This window comes from Actinia tenebrosa, unplaced genomic scaffold (genome assembly GCF_029948245.1).
Source record: "Actinia tenebrosa isolate PJP-AT-01 unplaced genomic scaffold, QUT_ActTen_1.0 PGA_scaffold3__52_contigs__length_22856419, whole genome shotgun sequence".
Taxonomy (NCBI): Eukaryota; Metazoa; Cnidaria; class Anthozoa; order Actiniaria; family Actiniidae; genus Actinia; species Actinia tenebrosa.
The window spans coordinates 12,266,590-12,283,660 of record NW_028292580.1 but is presented as its reverse complement, the minus strand read 5'-3'; the positions used below and the strand labels follow the sequence as shown (position 1 = coordinate 12,283,660).

At 36.8% G+C, this 17,071-nt stretch overlaps 1 protein-coding gene across 5 annotated transcripts in view; it reads left to right on the top strand.

Moving 5' to 3' along the window:
- The first annotated feature begins 551 nt into the window (after positions 1 to 551).
- The window catches only part of LOC116289420 (supervillin), a 41,907-nt gene continuing 25,387 nt past the window's right edge, over positions 552 to 17,071 (top strand). For 2 of the 5 annotated variants that reach the window (XM_031696367.2, XM_031696341.2), the window contains exons 1-8: positions 785 to 972; positions 8,089 to 9,306; positions 14,494 to 14,608; positions 15,076 to 15,160; positions 15,248 to 15,415; positions 15,898 to 16,034; positions 16,233 to 16,374; positions 16,636 to 16,793. In XM_031696367.2, coding sequence (XP_031552227.1) covers positions 8,201 to 9,306; positions 14,494 to 14,608; positions 15,076 to 15,160; positions 15,248 to 15,415; positions 15,898 to 16,034; positions 16,233 to 16,374; positions 16,636 to 16,793 — 1,911 coding nt within the window. In that variant the 5' untranslated portion in view covers positions 785 to 972; positions 8,089 to 8,200. The other 3 variants (XM_031696358.2, XM_031696349.2, XM_089035361.1) reach the window with 3 other exon arrangements.

Below are 17,071 nucleotides of genomic sequence, written 5' to 3'. Positions count from 1 at the left end.
AGGATTCTTCATCGAGACATAATTTATTTTAATGCTATTTTTGACTAATTTGTTAATATCTTAAAGAGTTATGCGTTGATTTAGAAGAACAGTCGGTCCTAGAAGACCCTGGAAGTTCAAAAATCTAGTTTATATGTTGTGTGTCTGTTTCTCTTGTATTGACGATGATGGGCACTATGAGGTCAAGCACTAATTTTGGTTCCAATACGGGAGTCTTACGCGGTTTTCTTGTTGATACTCACGAAATCACTTATATTCTATTTGCTTCCCAATATTGAAAGCTTATTGATATATTTTTTTCCTCTTTATTTTTTGCCTCCAATGAGAGAAGGGAAATGTAAATAAATGTTCAAGCTTGAAGATGACGTAAGAATAATTAACACACGTTCACGTCCACAACACTTCCGGTCTCACAATGACCTTCAGAATATTTTAAGCCATATTCTCAGTAGTCGGGATTTCCTTTCTCGTATATTTTTTTATAACTTCACGTCAAGGATACACATTCATACACGAATCCTTACTTTAAGATTTGAAAAATTATTTTCAACTTATCGCCAGCGATTGGTGAATAAATTCAGCGGCTTCCCGCCAAGAGTGGGATTATATATACAAGATGGCGGTAAAGAGTGAGTGAGTACAAGGTAAAGAGAGTTTTCGATTGACCTGTAATCATCACATCCGTTGTGCAGTGTGACCTATTAATATTGACTCGTACAAAACCGCCTCAACGAATCAACTCACTGATTCGAGACTTATACTTGTCATGAACGTCACGGTATGTGTGAAGCTTGGTTTGAACCACCAACGGAATAGTGTCCTCAGAATCGTTCTTCCTTTCACGTAGAAACATTCCTTCTATGCAATTCGTCTTTCAGATCGTTTGTTAATCAACCCGACGTGCTAATACCTAGTTTTCTAACCAAAATACGAAGTACAGAAGAGGTCATCTTGAAGGTATCTGCAATTGAGGTAAGGCCTAATAGAACATGGCGGTGGACAATAATTAACTTGTCAACTTGTTTGCATTTATTCGTTGATTTATTTCTTTGTGTAGTCGTCTTTTAACTGAAGCATTGATTCAGCTCCTACAGGGTTGCTTAATAGCACATATAACCACAGTACTCTAGCTTTAAGTTTTTGAATTAATATTTTATTTTTTTTGTGTTTGGATTGATATTCTGTTTAATGTTGTCAGTTCAAACGTTTACGTTGGAAGTGACTTTAGTGTTCGACCTCACTGATTCAACGTTGATGATTACGCACGTCAAGATCTTCTATCTTGTACTCTTATTCTGTTCTTTATCTTTTAAAATGTATTAAAATTCAACAAGCTGGAAGCTGGAACCATGCTTTCGGGTTTTTTTCCGAGAATGTCGAGACAACTGGAAATCTTTTGACGAAATCTAGAAAGCTTAACTAAATTAAATCTTGCGCGTTATTGGCTTTTGTTTTGTTTGTAGTCTTCTTGTAAAGATTATTACTAAGCGATCAACGATCACATGTAAAAATGAAAAGCGTTAAGAACTACAGCGGCAACTATTTTTCAATCTAGACTTCATAATTACCGAATTTCGCTCTACCTTTCATCGCCTATAAATTTATAATCCGATCTGTACGGTATTCTGTATTCCGCATTATATATATCAAGCTAATTAACTGTAATATAAGAATTTGGTTTGAAACGCCATAAAATACCAACTTCCTGTAAAAAATATATAATTATTTTGTTGTTTGAGAACGTGTTTGCTTTTCTACGATTTTTTTCCGATAATAAATTCGCTAATTTGGTCTAGTAAGCACCCTTTGTATCAAATATAATAAATGATGCAGAAGTATTCATAAGAAGTACAGAATTGTAAAGTTTCTCAAACGTAACGAGAACTTCCTTCTAACAAGTGTCAGAAGGATTTCATGGCTGGGAAGAGTTATGCTAAAGAATTATTTTCTTTTTGTGTTTTTGATGCACCATTGTTTGGAGTAAATTGCAATTGTTATGGAACGCTTTGCCTGGTTAGGGGTATTTGAAGACGTGACGTCATCCAAGTAACTGGTTTATTAGACAGCTGTAATTTATTTATTCCAAAAATCGTGTAAATTTATATATGAGAATATATGTATCTATATTATCTATATTTCTATATCTTCATAAATTTAAAATTTAAATTGGAGAAAAAAGCAAAAAAATCGCTTTCTTCAGTGTGAAATATTTAAGTTCACTTTTAAAATGAAAGTGAAAATCTGTTTATTGTTTTATTCAATTACAAATTGAAAGAGGAAATGTCATTTACTGTAAATTGAATATCAATCTTTTGATGCAAAGTAATCCATTGTTTTTCTATCAGTTTCTATGATATATGACTTGAATGGAGGCATTATGGCTAGTCTTACAGAGTCAGTGGTGTTTAAACATGTAATTGCAGCTGTAAACAATCTAAATTCCAATTTTGTTCTGTTAGTTAGCCATGCCCTGACTTTGATCAGCCCAAGGGTTGTTTTAGGGTTTGATCTGTGAGTAAGTCGTTCCCTGACATCCATCAGTCCAGAATTTGATTCATAGTTCAAATTGTGAGTTATTTGTGCCCTGACTTTGATCAGCCCAGACGTTGTTTCAGGGTTTCTATAAATTGGAAGGTTGGTTTCACTGATTTGGACTGTTTTTAAATCTTAAGTATCTGAGAGGAATATCATAATTTTAATTCTATTATAACTATTTTCCGTCCATGTTTGAACTTCACAGATTAAATAACATAAAGTAAGTTGTATATTTTTCAATAAACAACCTGTTTATATACAACTTTTTCAGTTTACGACAACCCTTACATTTATGTTTAACAACATTAAACCTTGAGAAATCAATCACTTTAGGCAGACAGCTAGACTTTCACGCATCTAGGGTTAGAAAAACAGGTTTCAGATAACATCAAAATGTATTCTTTTGGATTCCTGAAAGATAAAACCACCAACACATTTTGTAAATAGATAAAAGCATGTCATGTTTACCCATTTCTAAGCTATCAGTTTCTCATTAAGAAAATTTAAAAATAAGACTGAAATTTGATTACAAACAATTTAGATTACGTATGTAATTGGCAGAGAAACCAAACGTCCTAGATTTCCATTTAAAATTCATTAAGAACATGATATTTAAATTTCCGTAAGTGCCAATCATGACACTTTTTTGTGTGATTTTTAAATTATATATTAATTTTCATATTAATCATGTATAAATGTATTTATTCATAAGTTATTAATATTATCTACTGTGGTCTTCATATGTACGTGTGGGCTTTATCTATGCTTTCTTATGGATGTACTATGCTTTGGCTTAGTTCTCAAATGTATGAATATCCACAGATATATGTTTGAAGCAGTCATTCAAAAATTTTAATTAATTAGCATACAAATTAAATACCACTCAAATGTTGAAACATCAAAGACCTGTAGTGACATTTCATACATCAAACTTATTTCAGGTATGGCACTTAATGAAAAGGTTTTTTATGGTCTTCCGGAGTCAATTAACCTATTTTTAATTATAACAAAATATTAATTATCAATATTGAATTTAGTAGCCACTCTTCAGCTGCACTGCGTAGTTGTTTATTCACTAAAGCAAGCAAGAGTCCCAGATTTTAGGGGGTGGTGGTAGGGGGGAACGTGTGAATGTCAGTTTACCTTTTGGTTATTCCAGGGGAATTCCATAATTATATATATTAGCCATTAAAAAAATCGATTCTAATTAAATTTAGTAACAAATTTATTAAACACTTCAGCTTTTTGCTAAAATAATATATAAAATGAAATCCTTAATTCTGGGGGTTTAAATACCGTCCTCCTCTATACATTACTGGTCCACTGTATGATATACAGAATTCAAATTAATTTTGTTTTTTTGCAAAAATTATTTGAAATGTTTTCTTAGAAATTTGACAACAGGGCCTTATGAGTAGAAAATGTTTTATTTTTATTTTTGTGGTTCATAATTCATCAGTAAATGGAAATCTAGCTAGGGGATACTCATATTTGTCCCAAGAAAAAGGGATTAATTGAAAAGATCGGACCAACTCAGGCATTGAACTTCATCATTAACAACGCCATCATTGTCAACAACATTTGCACCACTACAACTGGTCACCACTACTATCACAACAAGCAACAGTCCACCTATATCATTAATGTCACCAAAATCATTGTCACCAACATCATTGCCAGCAACATCACCACCATCATCAACACCAATGCCAACATCACCACTACCAACACCATCATCATCATCATTGCCAACATCATCATCACCAACATTACCATCATTACCATCATCAACATAACCATTACTAACATCACCATGATTTCTCATCATCACGAACATCACCACCACCACCATCATCACCATCACCAACATTATTACCATCACCAAAATGACCACAGTCATCATCGTGCACCATAACACACTTTACCAACATCTCTATTCCACCAACAGATCATAAAGATCACAAACTACAATCCTTAGTAATTAATTTTTGCACTGACAAAGGTTTGTGTTTTTATATTTCTACATGCCCTGACCCCTAAGGATTTTTTATGAATCAAATCATGTAGAAGAACAATTAAACAACTTTTGTTAATAAAAGAGGTGGTCAGCATGGCTCCTTCCAACCAATTCGAATTTCTGTTGCTAGAATCTTGAAAGCATTTTCAATTAAAATGGCCAGGCTGTCATCTTGGCTTGTGAGTGATTTTTTTATTTTTTATTTTTTGCTTTATATGTTTACAAGTTTTAGCTTTTGCAGAACCTCCGTTATTTTCAGCTTTCCAATTCTTCATTGAAAGGTTTTTCTAGTATATTCTATAACTTTTTCTTCTAATCAGTTTACTAAGTAATGTTATCTCGAATCTTCTAAAAATCGTGAATTTGCCAGAGAGTTTTGGATATAATCTATCTTTCACTCATCATGTAGCTAAAGAAACACGTACAACTATGTAATAGGATATTGTATATATCTTTAAATATTTAAAATCTTAGGAATTATTCATGTACAATTATTTTACAAGATATATTGTTATCTAAGAATGATCAACACAGATGGCTAGATGTGGGTGAAAACAGATTTGTCACGATAAACGACTTTCCTCAACAAGAATGAATGTATGATTCTTCGTTACGCGTTCAGGCAAAACCCGGATTATTTTAATGCCACTTATGATAGATTGACACAAATGACCCTTGACTTTAGACATAATTAGTAATGATATCTCAGAAATACAAGGCAAAAATTGAAAACAATCTTAGATTTAGCTGCACACACAGTGCCCCATGAAGTGTATACGAATGGACTTCACGAAATACAATTATTTTTCGTTTCATATTTCGATAGTTTGAAGCTTCTTTACTCCTCAATAAAACTCAAATTAATAGTAAACTAAATCAGAAAATGCTGAAAATTAGTTTTTAAAGCGTTTTTTTTAAAAAGTACGTAAAGACAACATGTTTTCGCACTGAATTCAAAGATTACCTTTAATTTTCATGGTGTGACGGTATTTTATCAAAACTTATTTTACTCTCTAGGTTTTTTATCTTTTACCGCATATGAGAACATTTGATAAAACATTTATTTTTCTAGTTTATCTTAAAACCAAGTTATATATCGTAAAGTTAAGTTAGAATAGCATAAGTTCTAACAGATGTGAATCGCAAAATGCGGTTTTCGGTGCCATATCATTGACATACACGTATCCGCGCACACTGGCCAACAAAACTGAAGACAGTAGTAAGCCGACAATTTAAGGCGCCAAGCTATCTCTTTATCTCCTATAATCTTCATTCAGATAACGATAAGTTTAAAGAAAACTCATTGAAAAACAGTTTTTGATAAAATTCTTGATCATACACCGTATCTATTAACTTTGAACGTACGAAGTTTTTTTATAAACTGATTCCAGTTGAATTTTTGAATTCTTGATAATACACCTTATCTATTAACTTTGAACGTACGAAATGTTTTTTTTATAAACTGATTCCAGTTAAATTTTTGGCGTTTCGCGATAACTGTAGTTGCCAATATCGTCGTGTTTTAGCCAAAGACTGACCATGAAAAATGAGGTAAATCACGGCTCTTGAAGCGCCGAAACTTACTTCCGTTTGTTTCCCCTTAAAAAGACAGAGCACATTCGGAGAAATAATTTGAATAAGAAGGAAACTTAAACACCGTGTGAAAAGGTTTGTAACAATATTCAGAGAGATATACGAATACCTTTGCTCAAAATCATTATTATCTGTAGCTTATCTCGTAAAACAGATTACCATTTACATGTTTCCTTAGAAACACACTTTTTGATCTGTTTATCCATTGTCCTATATATTTTTGTTGGAACGTTGTAGTCTTCAACACTCCTCGCCAGGCATAATATGTAGTGTTCCTTTGTAACGTTGTAACATCATCATTGGCTTGAACGATTTCAAAACAACTGTACAATCTGTTTACTAATTTTTTTCTGTTTTTGGAGGAAGACCAAAGAAAATAACTCGATGCTTCACTGTTATCTGAATTTTAAATTATATCTAAGTGGCTCTATTCATATGTTGTAATTCTCAATTTTTGCATTTCTTTGTTTTTACGGAAAAATCTCTTGAGCCTGCTTAAGAACTCGTTATGCATGAATAACTTTTGAGCCACGCAAAAAAGAGAAAACATCTGTCAAGCTTTTGTCGAATTTTTAAAAAAAATTGTAAGGATATTTTGCCGTATATAGAAAAATAAATAAAATATCTTATAAAAGGTGGGTTAAAAAGGTTTAAAATGCAGAATATGAAAGGGGAAGAGACGAACAGAGAGTTGAAGCCTTGACGACCCGGGACCCCTTGGTAGCTTGCGAACAAATGGGCAGTCCAGATAACACGAGTGTGAGGAATGCTTCGACTGAAGCGTAGGCAACTGGGACTGAAAGTACTTGGCCAACTGGAGCCTTTTGAAATACCTCAAGAAGTGCATTTTTGAACGTCTGAGATTCTCCAGTCAAAAGTTAACACACAATACTTCAAGGAAAGCCAACCAGGATGGAGGCACAATTTGCGGACGAAAGAAAACCTGTGCCAGTAATTACAGACATAAGTCAACGAGCGATTCGTGAAAGAAATCCTGAAGATCCCTTAATTCTGGCCTCAGAAAATGGTACTCTAGATTACGATTCTACAGATTATGGCCAGCCACGAAAGTCCCATAAGAAGAAGGATCGTTATGGGAACTACGCTAGCGCTATAAGGAAAGCAGATCCGCAGTCAGAGCTGGTAAAGAGAAAACAGAAATATGCCGCTGCGCTTGAAGGAGCCAGGGTCGAAGATGATGATTTAGATGAGTTTTACAAAGGAACGGGGATAAACCTGTGCGAGCCTGATATTATGTCAACGGTACCCGTCGACAGGATTAAAAAACAGTATTTATCCTCGGCTAAAGAAGAAGGCAAAGTTGTTCCTCGTACTGAAGAAGCACCAGCACCACATCATATCGAACCGCAATGGCCTCCACGTGAAGACATGTTGGATGGACCAATTAAACCAAGGGTCATTCAGATATCATCCGAGGGTGAGAAGCACAAACGAGATGGAGTCGATGGTGGCCATATTAAACCTGTAAATACAATGAAAGATAAGTGGCAAAATTTACCCCAAAAATACAAAAACAAACCAATGGGAGTGAATAAACCAACTATAGACATTGTGGGCGACAGGCAATGGATAACCCACTTTCGACCTGTTATAGATGAAGGAAAGGCTCCTGAAGAACCGGAGTGGCTAAAAACCGTGCGCAATCGTCGCTGGTTATCAACAGTGAGGGCTCGCTTTCCCGAGGACGAGCAGGAGAGAATTGCATTCGAAAGACGTTCCACCACCCCCCGGAAATTCAAAAAACCCAATCCCCATACAGTTATGCGCTCGTCTTCTGATTTAGATGACGAGTTTGAGGAAGTGATGAGGCGTCGGCGCAAACGCAGCGACAGCGCGGATGAATCATCTTATTTAACTAAATCCGCTTCTACTTTTGTTAAATCTGCTTCTACTTTTGTTAAGTCTGCTTCGTCTTTCTATAGCGACAGTGACGTCACAGATGCTGGGAAAATTTCTAGCTTAAAGAGGAACGCAATCAAGGGCCCAATCAAGGAGTACCTCAAGAATTTGTCTCTGGAGAGATCCAGGAATCATATGTTGAAATGGGCTTTCACTGCTGATGTTGTTGATGAGCCTTATCGATACGATTTACCAAAACCTGTAGACTTGATTGTCATGGATGAACTGGAACGAGAACATCAGTGGAAGTACGAGCAGGCGAAACAGAGGTTTGGGTCCGAAGAAGAAGACCTAGAGGGGACATCAATGCAATCGTTGTCGCAGGTGTCCTTCGCCTCTGAAGAAGAGCTTCCTGAGAAGTCTCCACTAGATGAATCTGCTGGCTTTATTCCAAAGTTAACGGATATTCAACAAAAACTACTAGATGAAGTGGACTCCAAGCCAACCCCAAAGTCGGTGGCAATCGAAGAAGATACCAAGATTATCCCTAAACTTTCTGAAGTCAAAGATAAGTTAGTATCCACAGAGGAAAACGACAAGAAGCCCTTCACGTACGGAGATGATGAGCGGTTCGAAGGAATAAAAAATGTCAAGAACAAGCTGCCAAAAGGGCAAAAGGAATCCGAGCCACAGGACTATGTGATGCCTACAACTGTAATGAAAAAAGATCAAGACTTGAAGAAAATGATGGAAGAAAGGAAGAAACTTACTGACGAGAATATCGACGATAGAGCCGAGAGTGCTGCTCAGGAGATACGTAGTCTTGCTTCTGATATCTCCAAGACCTTTGGCTCAGATAGTCCTAAAGAGAACCAAGAAAAAGCAGACAACAAGGAATCTGTCAGGAAAGTTTCAAGCGAAAAGAAACCAGAGGAGACAAAGAAAGAAATTAAGAAAACTGAAGGAGATTCAAAACGAAAGGTTTCTGGAGAAAAGGAATTTACTCAAGGAAAGCCAAAGGTGTCATCCCTCGATCAAGAAGATTCTGGCAAAAAGAAACCAGAGGAAACTAAGAAAGAAATTAAGAAAACTGAAGGAGATTCAAAACGAAAAGTTTCTGGAGAAAAGGAATTTACTCAGGCAAAGCCAAAGGTGTCATCCTTCGATCAAGAAGATTCTGGCAAAAAGAAACCAGTGGAAAAGAAGCCAAAGTCTACTCAGGCTTCCGTTAAGAAGGAAGACAACGCCAAGTCATTGTCGTTGGAAGAGAAACCTGTTTTGGACACCAAGTCCACTTCAAAGTAAGATATGGAGCTAGTTATATGTCAAATGACTTTTGATAGTTTCATGACATTTAAGCCGTCAACATAGCAATGTTTCTTTGTACTTCATGATCTGATGACATTTTCTAGTATGACGTTTATCAGGAGTATCGAAAATCTCAAAGTCATTGAAAGAAAAGTTAACGAGATCAGACGCATGCGCAAAGAAGACCTTTTCCATGTTGCACAGAACTGACACTCATCCGTACGATAAAACTGGTAAACAATTTCTTGATAATTCACGTACGGGGGTCACGTTTTTTTACAGTGCTTTCATTTAGCTATGAGTCATCTCCAGATGCAATATAGGGTTGATTGACGGAAGTTAAACCCAGTTGGGGAAATCACAGTAGCATGAAAGTGGCTGTAAGTAGCATAATTTATGACCTGTTTTCGAATGCGAATGTGAAGGGTTTTCTTATTTGCGCACTGCGAAATCTCATCTATTGATTTGCTCTATGTTTACAAAAAAATGGCTCTTCGGTATTGCGCAGCTTCATTCCAGCTCTGCTGCTTGTGCTTGATTGACACAAATTAATATCCATGCTTATTGCAGTGGCTATCTTCTATGATTTTTTTTTTTTTTGGGATTTTTTTTGGATTTTGAAAAACAAACATGAATGTTCAAACTATAATGAAAAATACGCGATGAAAGACATGTTGTTTTCTTTAAAGGGAGTCGTTGCCATAGATACTTTTAAAAAAAATATTTTGGACGTGGGGATAACTGGAAAATACAAAAGAAAACCCTATTTTTCTTGATGGAATTTGTGCCATTTCGTTTGTATTTTCCTGTTTAATAGCGGCCTCACATACAAAATAATTTTGAAAAAGGTCTGTACACAAGTAAATAAAATAACAGATTGGTAGTAATGGCATCGAATATTTTGAATGCCATCGATTGTTGCATGGCAACGACTCCTTGAACTTACAAATATACAAACAAACCAAAACCACTCATTGTTACTTACTAATATAAATTTAAAACAAACTATTGACGAATTTACTGCTAAAAGTTATATACGACAGACTTGAGAGAAGTATATGAATAGTGATTGTCTCGCATTGTATGATTAATAATTTTCTAGTTTAGATATTTTAGAATATGTTTAGGAAGAATAGATTGTAGTGATTGAGAGTCTAGTAGTGATGGACCTTAGTATATAAATTATTATCTTCTTCTAGTTTTTGATATTATGTGTACATTTAGCGGGGGGAAAGGAATATACTGCAACAGAGCAGGTTTATCTCAAATAGAAGATGTGCAGTGACTCATGCTGGATGGCTTTCTCTCAGCCAGTGCATGAACCAATCATAAACGAGAAAACAGACACCATCCAATCACAAAGCTCGGAAGCCATCTAATAGTCACTGCACCAGTTTTCCAAATTGAAAAACTGAAGTACACATTTCAGTGTGAAACAAGCAGTCAAAGACAAACAAACAAAAAATGCATTGATTTTTTTTTTACTAATTTGAATTAAAACCAGAGTGGACGTTAAGGCAGGCCTTTCTCCATTCATTAAAAAAAGCTTCTGGAAAAAATATTCAAACTGGTTAATCACTTTTATTCAATAATGTATTTCAATAAAATGTGTAACAGCAAGCTGTCCTTATCACCGAAGTGTCACGTTAAGTATCTTATCTCAAGTGTATGTTTATTTTTGGTTAAAAAATATGGAGCGGTTCCCCAGGCGATCTTCTGCTATGTGCTATTGTCACGAAAATCTTTCGTTGCTTCTCCGTTCAGCTAGTAGAAACTCGGTGTAAAGATAATTTGGCAAGCGTAGAAGGCTTTTTAACATTTCTTTGATATCGATAGCTCCTTCTTTTAAGCGCGTAGGAATAAATAGTTTGATTATTGCGGTCTTATTTTTCCTGATAATGTTTTGCGCGCCTATTAAAGTGAACTTACCGCGTCGCCAAAACATCCTGTTTGCGCAGTATACCACTCTAAGCAAGAATGTTCTTTTTATATGAAAAGCACCCCGCAATTAAAAAGTCCTTAGTTATCCGTTACACTGTCGCATTAATGGAGATATAATCCTCCCGCATGTCTGATCACCACTCTAATTTAAGTGATCGATAATCAAAAGTGGTGTAGCGGTCTTACACTTGCCTCTTACGTCTGGGGTCTCAGGTTCGATTCCCAGACTCGGCATCACATGTGAGTAGACTCTTTTAGGTCTCTCCCTTGAAGCGAAGCCGGGGCTTTTGGGTTTCCGACGGTTCTCCTGTTTTCTTAACTTCCTCCGCAAATCCTCTAACAAGTTAAATTCGATCTGTGAGTTTACCATGCTCTGACTTTGATCAGCCTGAGAGGTTGTTTCAAAGTATCGATAAAATTTGACGATTTTATATGGTGGTCGGACTTTTGAAGCTAATATCTGATTTTAAAAATTCACATTATATATATATATACACTTGATTGCAGAAAGGTTGTAGTATACATTTATACAAGTACCTAATTTATTCTGTATATTTAATGATATGCAAAACAGAAAACTCGCTTTATTTATTATTTGTTTCATTCAATGAACGTCAAAATATTTTAGTCTTGTGTTTCACATCTTACAGATTATAAATCAATTGGTTTTGAGGGTTAAAAAAGTAAAATTGCAATATGCATCTCATTAGGTATTTGTATAAATGTATAAATGTATACTACAACGTTCCTGCAATCGAGTGTGTGTATATATATATATATATATATACAGTCAATTCAAAAAACGTTGTCGTCGACTGGCTCAAGCCTACGCAACTGGACCGAAAGAAATATGGGTAAAAATCACTGAAGCGGTTTAAATATTCGTTCTGAATAAATTGTTCCCGCTAGTAATAAGATAATAATGGCAAGAAACAATCCATCAAATGCATGTCTTTGGGTTTAGGGAAAGAAAAACAAGGTAGTTATGATTCAGTTCACAATTTCGAAAATATGAAGGCATTTAAAAAACGTCTCCTTCAACACTTCCCGCTCGCCTACGAACGTTCGTGCTGTAAACCAGGCATAACTAGTCAGATAAAATTATGCAGTCAACTCGGCTTCAATGATTACTACCCATAGTTCCTTTCGGTCTAGTCGCGTAGGCTTGAGTTGCTCGACGACATTTTTTGAATTGACTATATATATATATTTACTTGCGATTTTTGCAACTTTTATCGGGCTTTTGGGCCGTTTATGTAAAAATTCAAACCCTCGTAAATCAGTCGAGTTAATTTACCGCGCCTGGAACTGGCTGGGTCGCAGAATATGAATAACACCCTTTACTGAAGAGCTTATTACTTGCACCATTGATAAGATTCTTATTAGAGACTTCAACAGCTATATCCTAAAAACAAGGGAAGCACGTGTGGCGTAGCGGTGTGAGCGCTCGCCTCTCATCAATGCGACCCGATTCCCGCCGGGTTCGGTGTTGTATATGAGTAGGGTTGTTTGTTGGTTCTCTCCTGTGCTTCGAGTGTTTTCCGGGTTCTCCGGTTTTCCTCCCTCCGCAAAAATCAACTCCTAAATTCCAATTCGATCATGGAATGAGGGCCACAGGTTTGTTATCCACTGGCTATTAAGTGCTACCTTCGTGAAAAAAGGACGTTATTAAACGAATCTCCAAAACTCACAACATCGATATTAAATTTGATTAAAATCTACGCTATTTCATGAATAGCGGAGCAGTCCGGGTTGTAAAGATTTAAATTCCACCTTATCAAGTTACTTGATAACCACCGACTTGTTCTTTGCGAGGAGAAATCTCTGAAATCGTTTAGGAATGGCTGACTTCATGAATGACCTAGAAATTCTAATGGTTTTTGGTGTTTTTAAATTGATACTCGCAGCGCTGCTCACGATGCGAAGCACAGTTCAGCTCTTGATTAGTTTCCAGACAAACCTATGAAGAACTACTGACTAATAAACGCTAAGTAGCACCATTCAAAGAAAACATTTTCCCTCAAAGATGTAGTGTCTGCACACTTTATTGGAATGCTTTCTTCGCTCGGTATACAAAAGCATAGTGTTCAAAGGTCATAACTTAATGTACAAATTTAGTCCATTAAATTAAGATTGATAGGATAGGATTGAAGTCATTGAAGGTGATTCGCATTTGAGGCAAGCTTTCCTGGTTGGTTCAATCGGGGTCACCGAAATCCTTCCCGTACAGGAAGGCATGTAATGTAGTCTGATGTAAAGGTTGCTAGATTAGATAGACTAGTTAGAAAACAAGTTTTGGACTCAATGACTGTTTTCTCAATGAGTGACACGAGAATATGACGACTATAAATATACACAGCACAAACAGACGAACATAATGGAGCTCAAGCACAAGCAGCAGAATCTGGAATGTTTTTACAAACAGGCGCAAACTCCTGGTCAGCGGTACTACTATGACAATGTCTTGTAAAAGCGCTGTTAAATGTGACAATTTCTCTTGCAGCTTGTCTCGTTAAAGGCATTGTAGTAGGTTGTACGAGCGTGTGGCATACGGTCATATACTTTTCTTCCCCATTTTCTTATTGGAGAAATGGAACCACCATTTATTAACCCAGAGCCCTGTCATATTTACTGCGCATGCTCCACGCTCAGCTTTATAGGTCAATCTCGTACCCAGAGCCTGCGTTTCTTCTGGCCTGCGGCGAAGAACGAGGGATCTGGCATAATCCATTTTTTGAGACCAAGATCAGTTCTTGGACTTCCGGTATAAGAGCGTATACGTTTAAAGACTTGCCAAAAAAAAAGAAAAAAAAAATGTTCCCGATTTTTAATTCTTATTTTGAACGGAAGTAAACACAGAACTCTGTTTGAAAGCAGTTATGAAAGCTATTTTTCATTGATTGTTTCACTTCCGAAAAACTGCGCATGAGCCAAAAATGGATTATGCCAGAGCCCTCGTTCTTCGCCGCAGGCCGAAAGAAACGCAGGCTCTGGGTACGAGATTGCTTTAGAGGTGATCTAGCATTTCATTGAGCATGCGCAGAAAAATGAGTGTGCGAGAGTGGTTGCAATGGAACTCGCGCGTGTAATAAGGGTAGTTTCTTGCCACGCGCAATTTTTTTTTCCACGAGACAAGTTGAATGAATCAACGCTCGTAACAAGGGCTTCATTATTAATTTTTAAAATTGTGGTCGAGGGGAAAAAGTTCAAATATTAATTTTTATTTTTGTTTATTTAAGTTTGAAAGCTTTCGCTGATCATCGTCGTAAGCTTCGTCCCTCGCGTAAACACGCACCCACGAGTAACCCAATCAAAGCCAGGCAGAAAAGAGAAGACTTGAGAACAGAGACTGATGTAAGATTCTAAGTAACTATATTATATTCTTTAACGCACTAAATCTTCATCCTGGTGGGGGTGGGGTGCGGGCGAAGGGAGGGATGGTGAGATAATTCCTTCTCTTGAGAATTGCTTTAGGGAATGGGGTATATTTTGCTTTCCAGTTTTCCTGTTACTGAGGTTAACCTTTATTAGCCATCTACGCAGATCCGATGAGAAAAACGCAACGTGACGACGCTAAAGAAGCCTATTCAGAAGGCTAGCTTAAATTAGAATTTTTGCAGAATTTTTCATTTGAATGTTCGGGAGGCATTTCAATATGTCTATATATATTTGAGTGTTCTTCACTTTTGTTTCCACGTATATTTTGACAATGAAACAAGGCATACTGCCTACTTGCTGTCAAAGAGCACAGTGGTACTTCACAATGATCATGCTCAATTTTCTTTGGTTGATAATAAATCTTTTTTTCCCCTTTTGTCCAGTTCCTCGTATCGAAGGCCGAGCGGAATCACGTGAAAGAAGCTGATGAACTAGAGAAACCTATTCGTACTTATGTGTCCAAGAAACGTAAGTTACGCTGCATTTACTGGTTATTTAGTCAGTATTCTTTGTTTTATGAAGTATTTTCTTTTTTAAATCTTTTTTATCCTGTAGGAAATGAGTCAAAGTTTGCAGCCGAAGCACTTGAAGGGTTGTCGAAGAAAGAAAACCTTAAAGAAGCCAGTACTGCTCTTAGAAAAACCGCCAAGAATGTTGAAGGGATCAGCACTGAACTCAAGGAATTTGGTGGCTTTCTCCCTGTCATGCTGCTACAGATTAAAGGTACATAGATATTATTCAGTCTCTTGCTATGTTTAGTTTTGGACGATAGCAGCTTTACTAGTTCTATACAAATTACGCTGGAAGGAGGCAGAATCCACAGGAAACCCATAAACAGAATATACAATGTAGTGGACAGAACCATTTAATCACAAGGTGGTTTTAAGTTATCTCGATGAGATAGTTTAGAGTTTATTTGTAAGAATAATTGCTATTGCGTCCATTCAATATGGATATAATCAAAGGTGCTTCACAATTCCCTGCGCCATCTTGAAAGGCCTGAAAGGCCACCTTGCCTTGGCATTGAAGCAAGACGAACGGCGAGCTTGCAATAACAGAGACGTGAATTTATTTTTTCAATCCGTCAAAAAGGTCTCAATCATTGCGAGCTCACCGTTCGTCTCACTTCGATGCAAAGGAACGGCTACCTTGATAAGATGGCGCAGGGAACTGTGAAAGGAATTATAGTGGGTTTTTTTTCACAGGCCACAGACACTTGCAAACGAGATTGGTAGAACCCTCTGCGAAGTCTCTTAACTCAGGTGACGCGTTCGTGTTGGTAACCGAAAAGAATGTCTACGTGTGGTTAGGTAAAGGAGCGAATATCATGAAGAAAGCCAAGGTAAATTATGTAGAAATAGTAAGAACGATTTTGTAAAAATGTGAAGTTCAAAGTTAATTATTTTTGGAATGCACGGGACATCATAGGCCGCCATGCTGGATTTATATTTAGTCTTGTTTCATTTTTCTATGTCATCCAACATGGCGACCAGGTCTTTGGTATTTAATTTAACTCTCCGCTCTTTTGGTTTGGTCCCAGGCTGCTGAAGTATCCACGATCATCGTCAAACAAAGAGACCTGGGTACTAATACCAAAACATCCCACATGATAGAAGAAGGAAAGGAGGAGGCCGGATCGACGTCATTCTGGAAACTTTTGGGCGGGAAAAGTAAAATAGCCAGTAAGTCAATTGAAGCAATGGCTTCCCGCAAACAACACCAGATGTCTCAAGATGAACCTCTATGTTCTTGACGAGAATAATAATGAGAAACGCCAGTCATTCCAGCTATCCTTGGATCTTGGAATGATCGATTTTCCAACGTCCATTCCAATTTTCCAACGAACTTTTAAGTTCTCTAACATTCTTCTTGGAAATATCTATACCTATTCATAGAACTGCAGTCAGTAACTTATTCATCAATTATAATATCTTCATTCGTAGGTGCTCGACAAGTTCCAACGGACGAAGAATACGAAAAGAATATCCAGGCAACAAACCTAGTATATAGGATTGATTATAGCCGAGACCCCCCGGAACTCAAGTTCAGAGATGATTTATCCGGAAGGGTACTTAGTGAAAAATTCATGGACCCAGATCACGTGAGTAATACTCTGACTCTGACGTAATAGGGTCGCGTTTGACGTTTATGACCACCATGTTGATTGACTATAAACTAAGGATTTGGTCTTGGTTTCCTTTGCTTTGTAAAACCAAGTGCACGAGGCTTTGTTTCCTTTCCTTGTGGACTTCCGTTTTCTTTCGTTGTGAACTTCCGTTTTAAATGAGAGTGTAAGGGATCTCGCGCCTACTACCCTTAGTCCTTCTTTTAGGATTTGGCGACGCACCAGTTTCTCGGTTTCCAACACCATTGTCCATA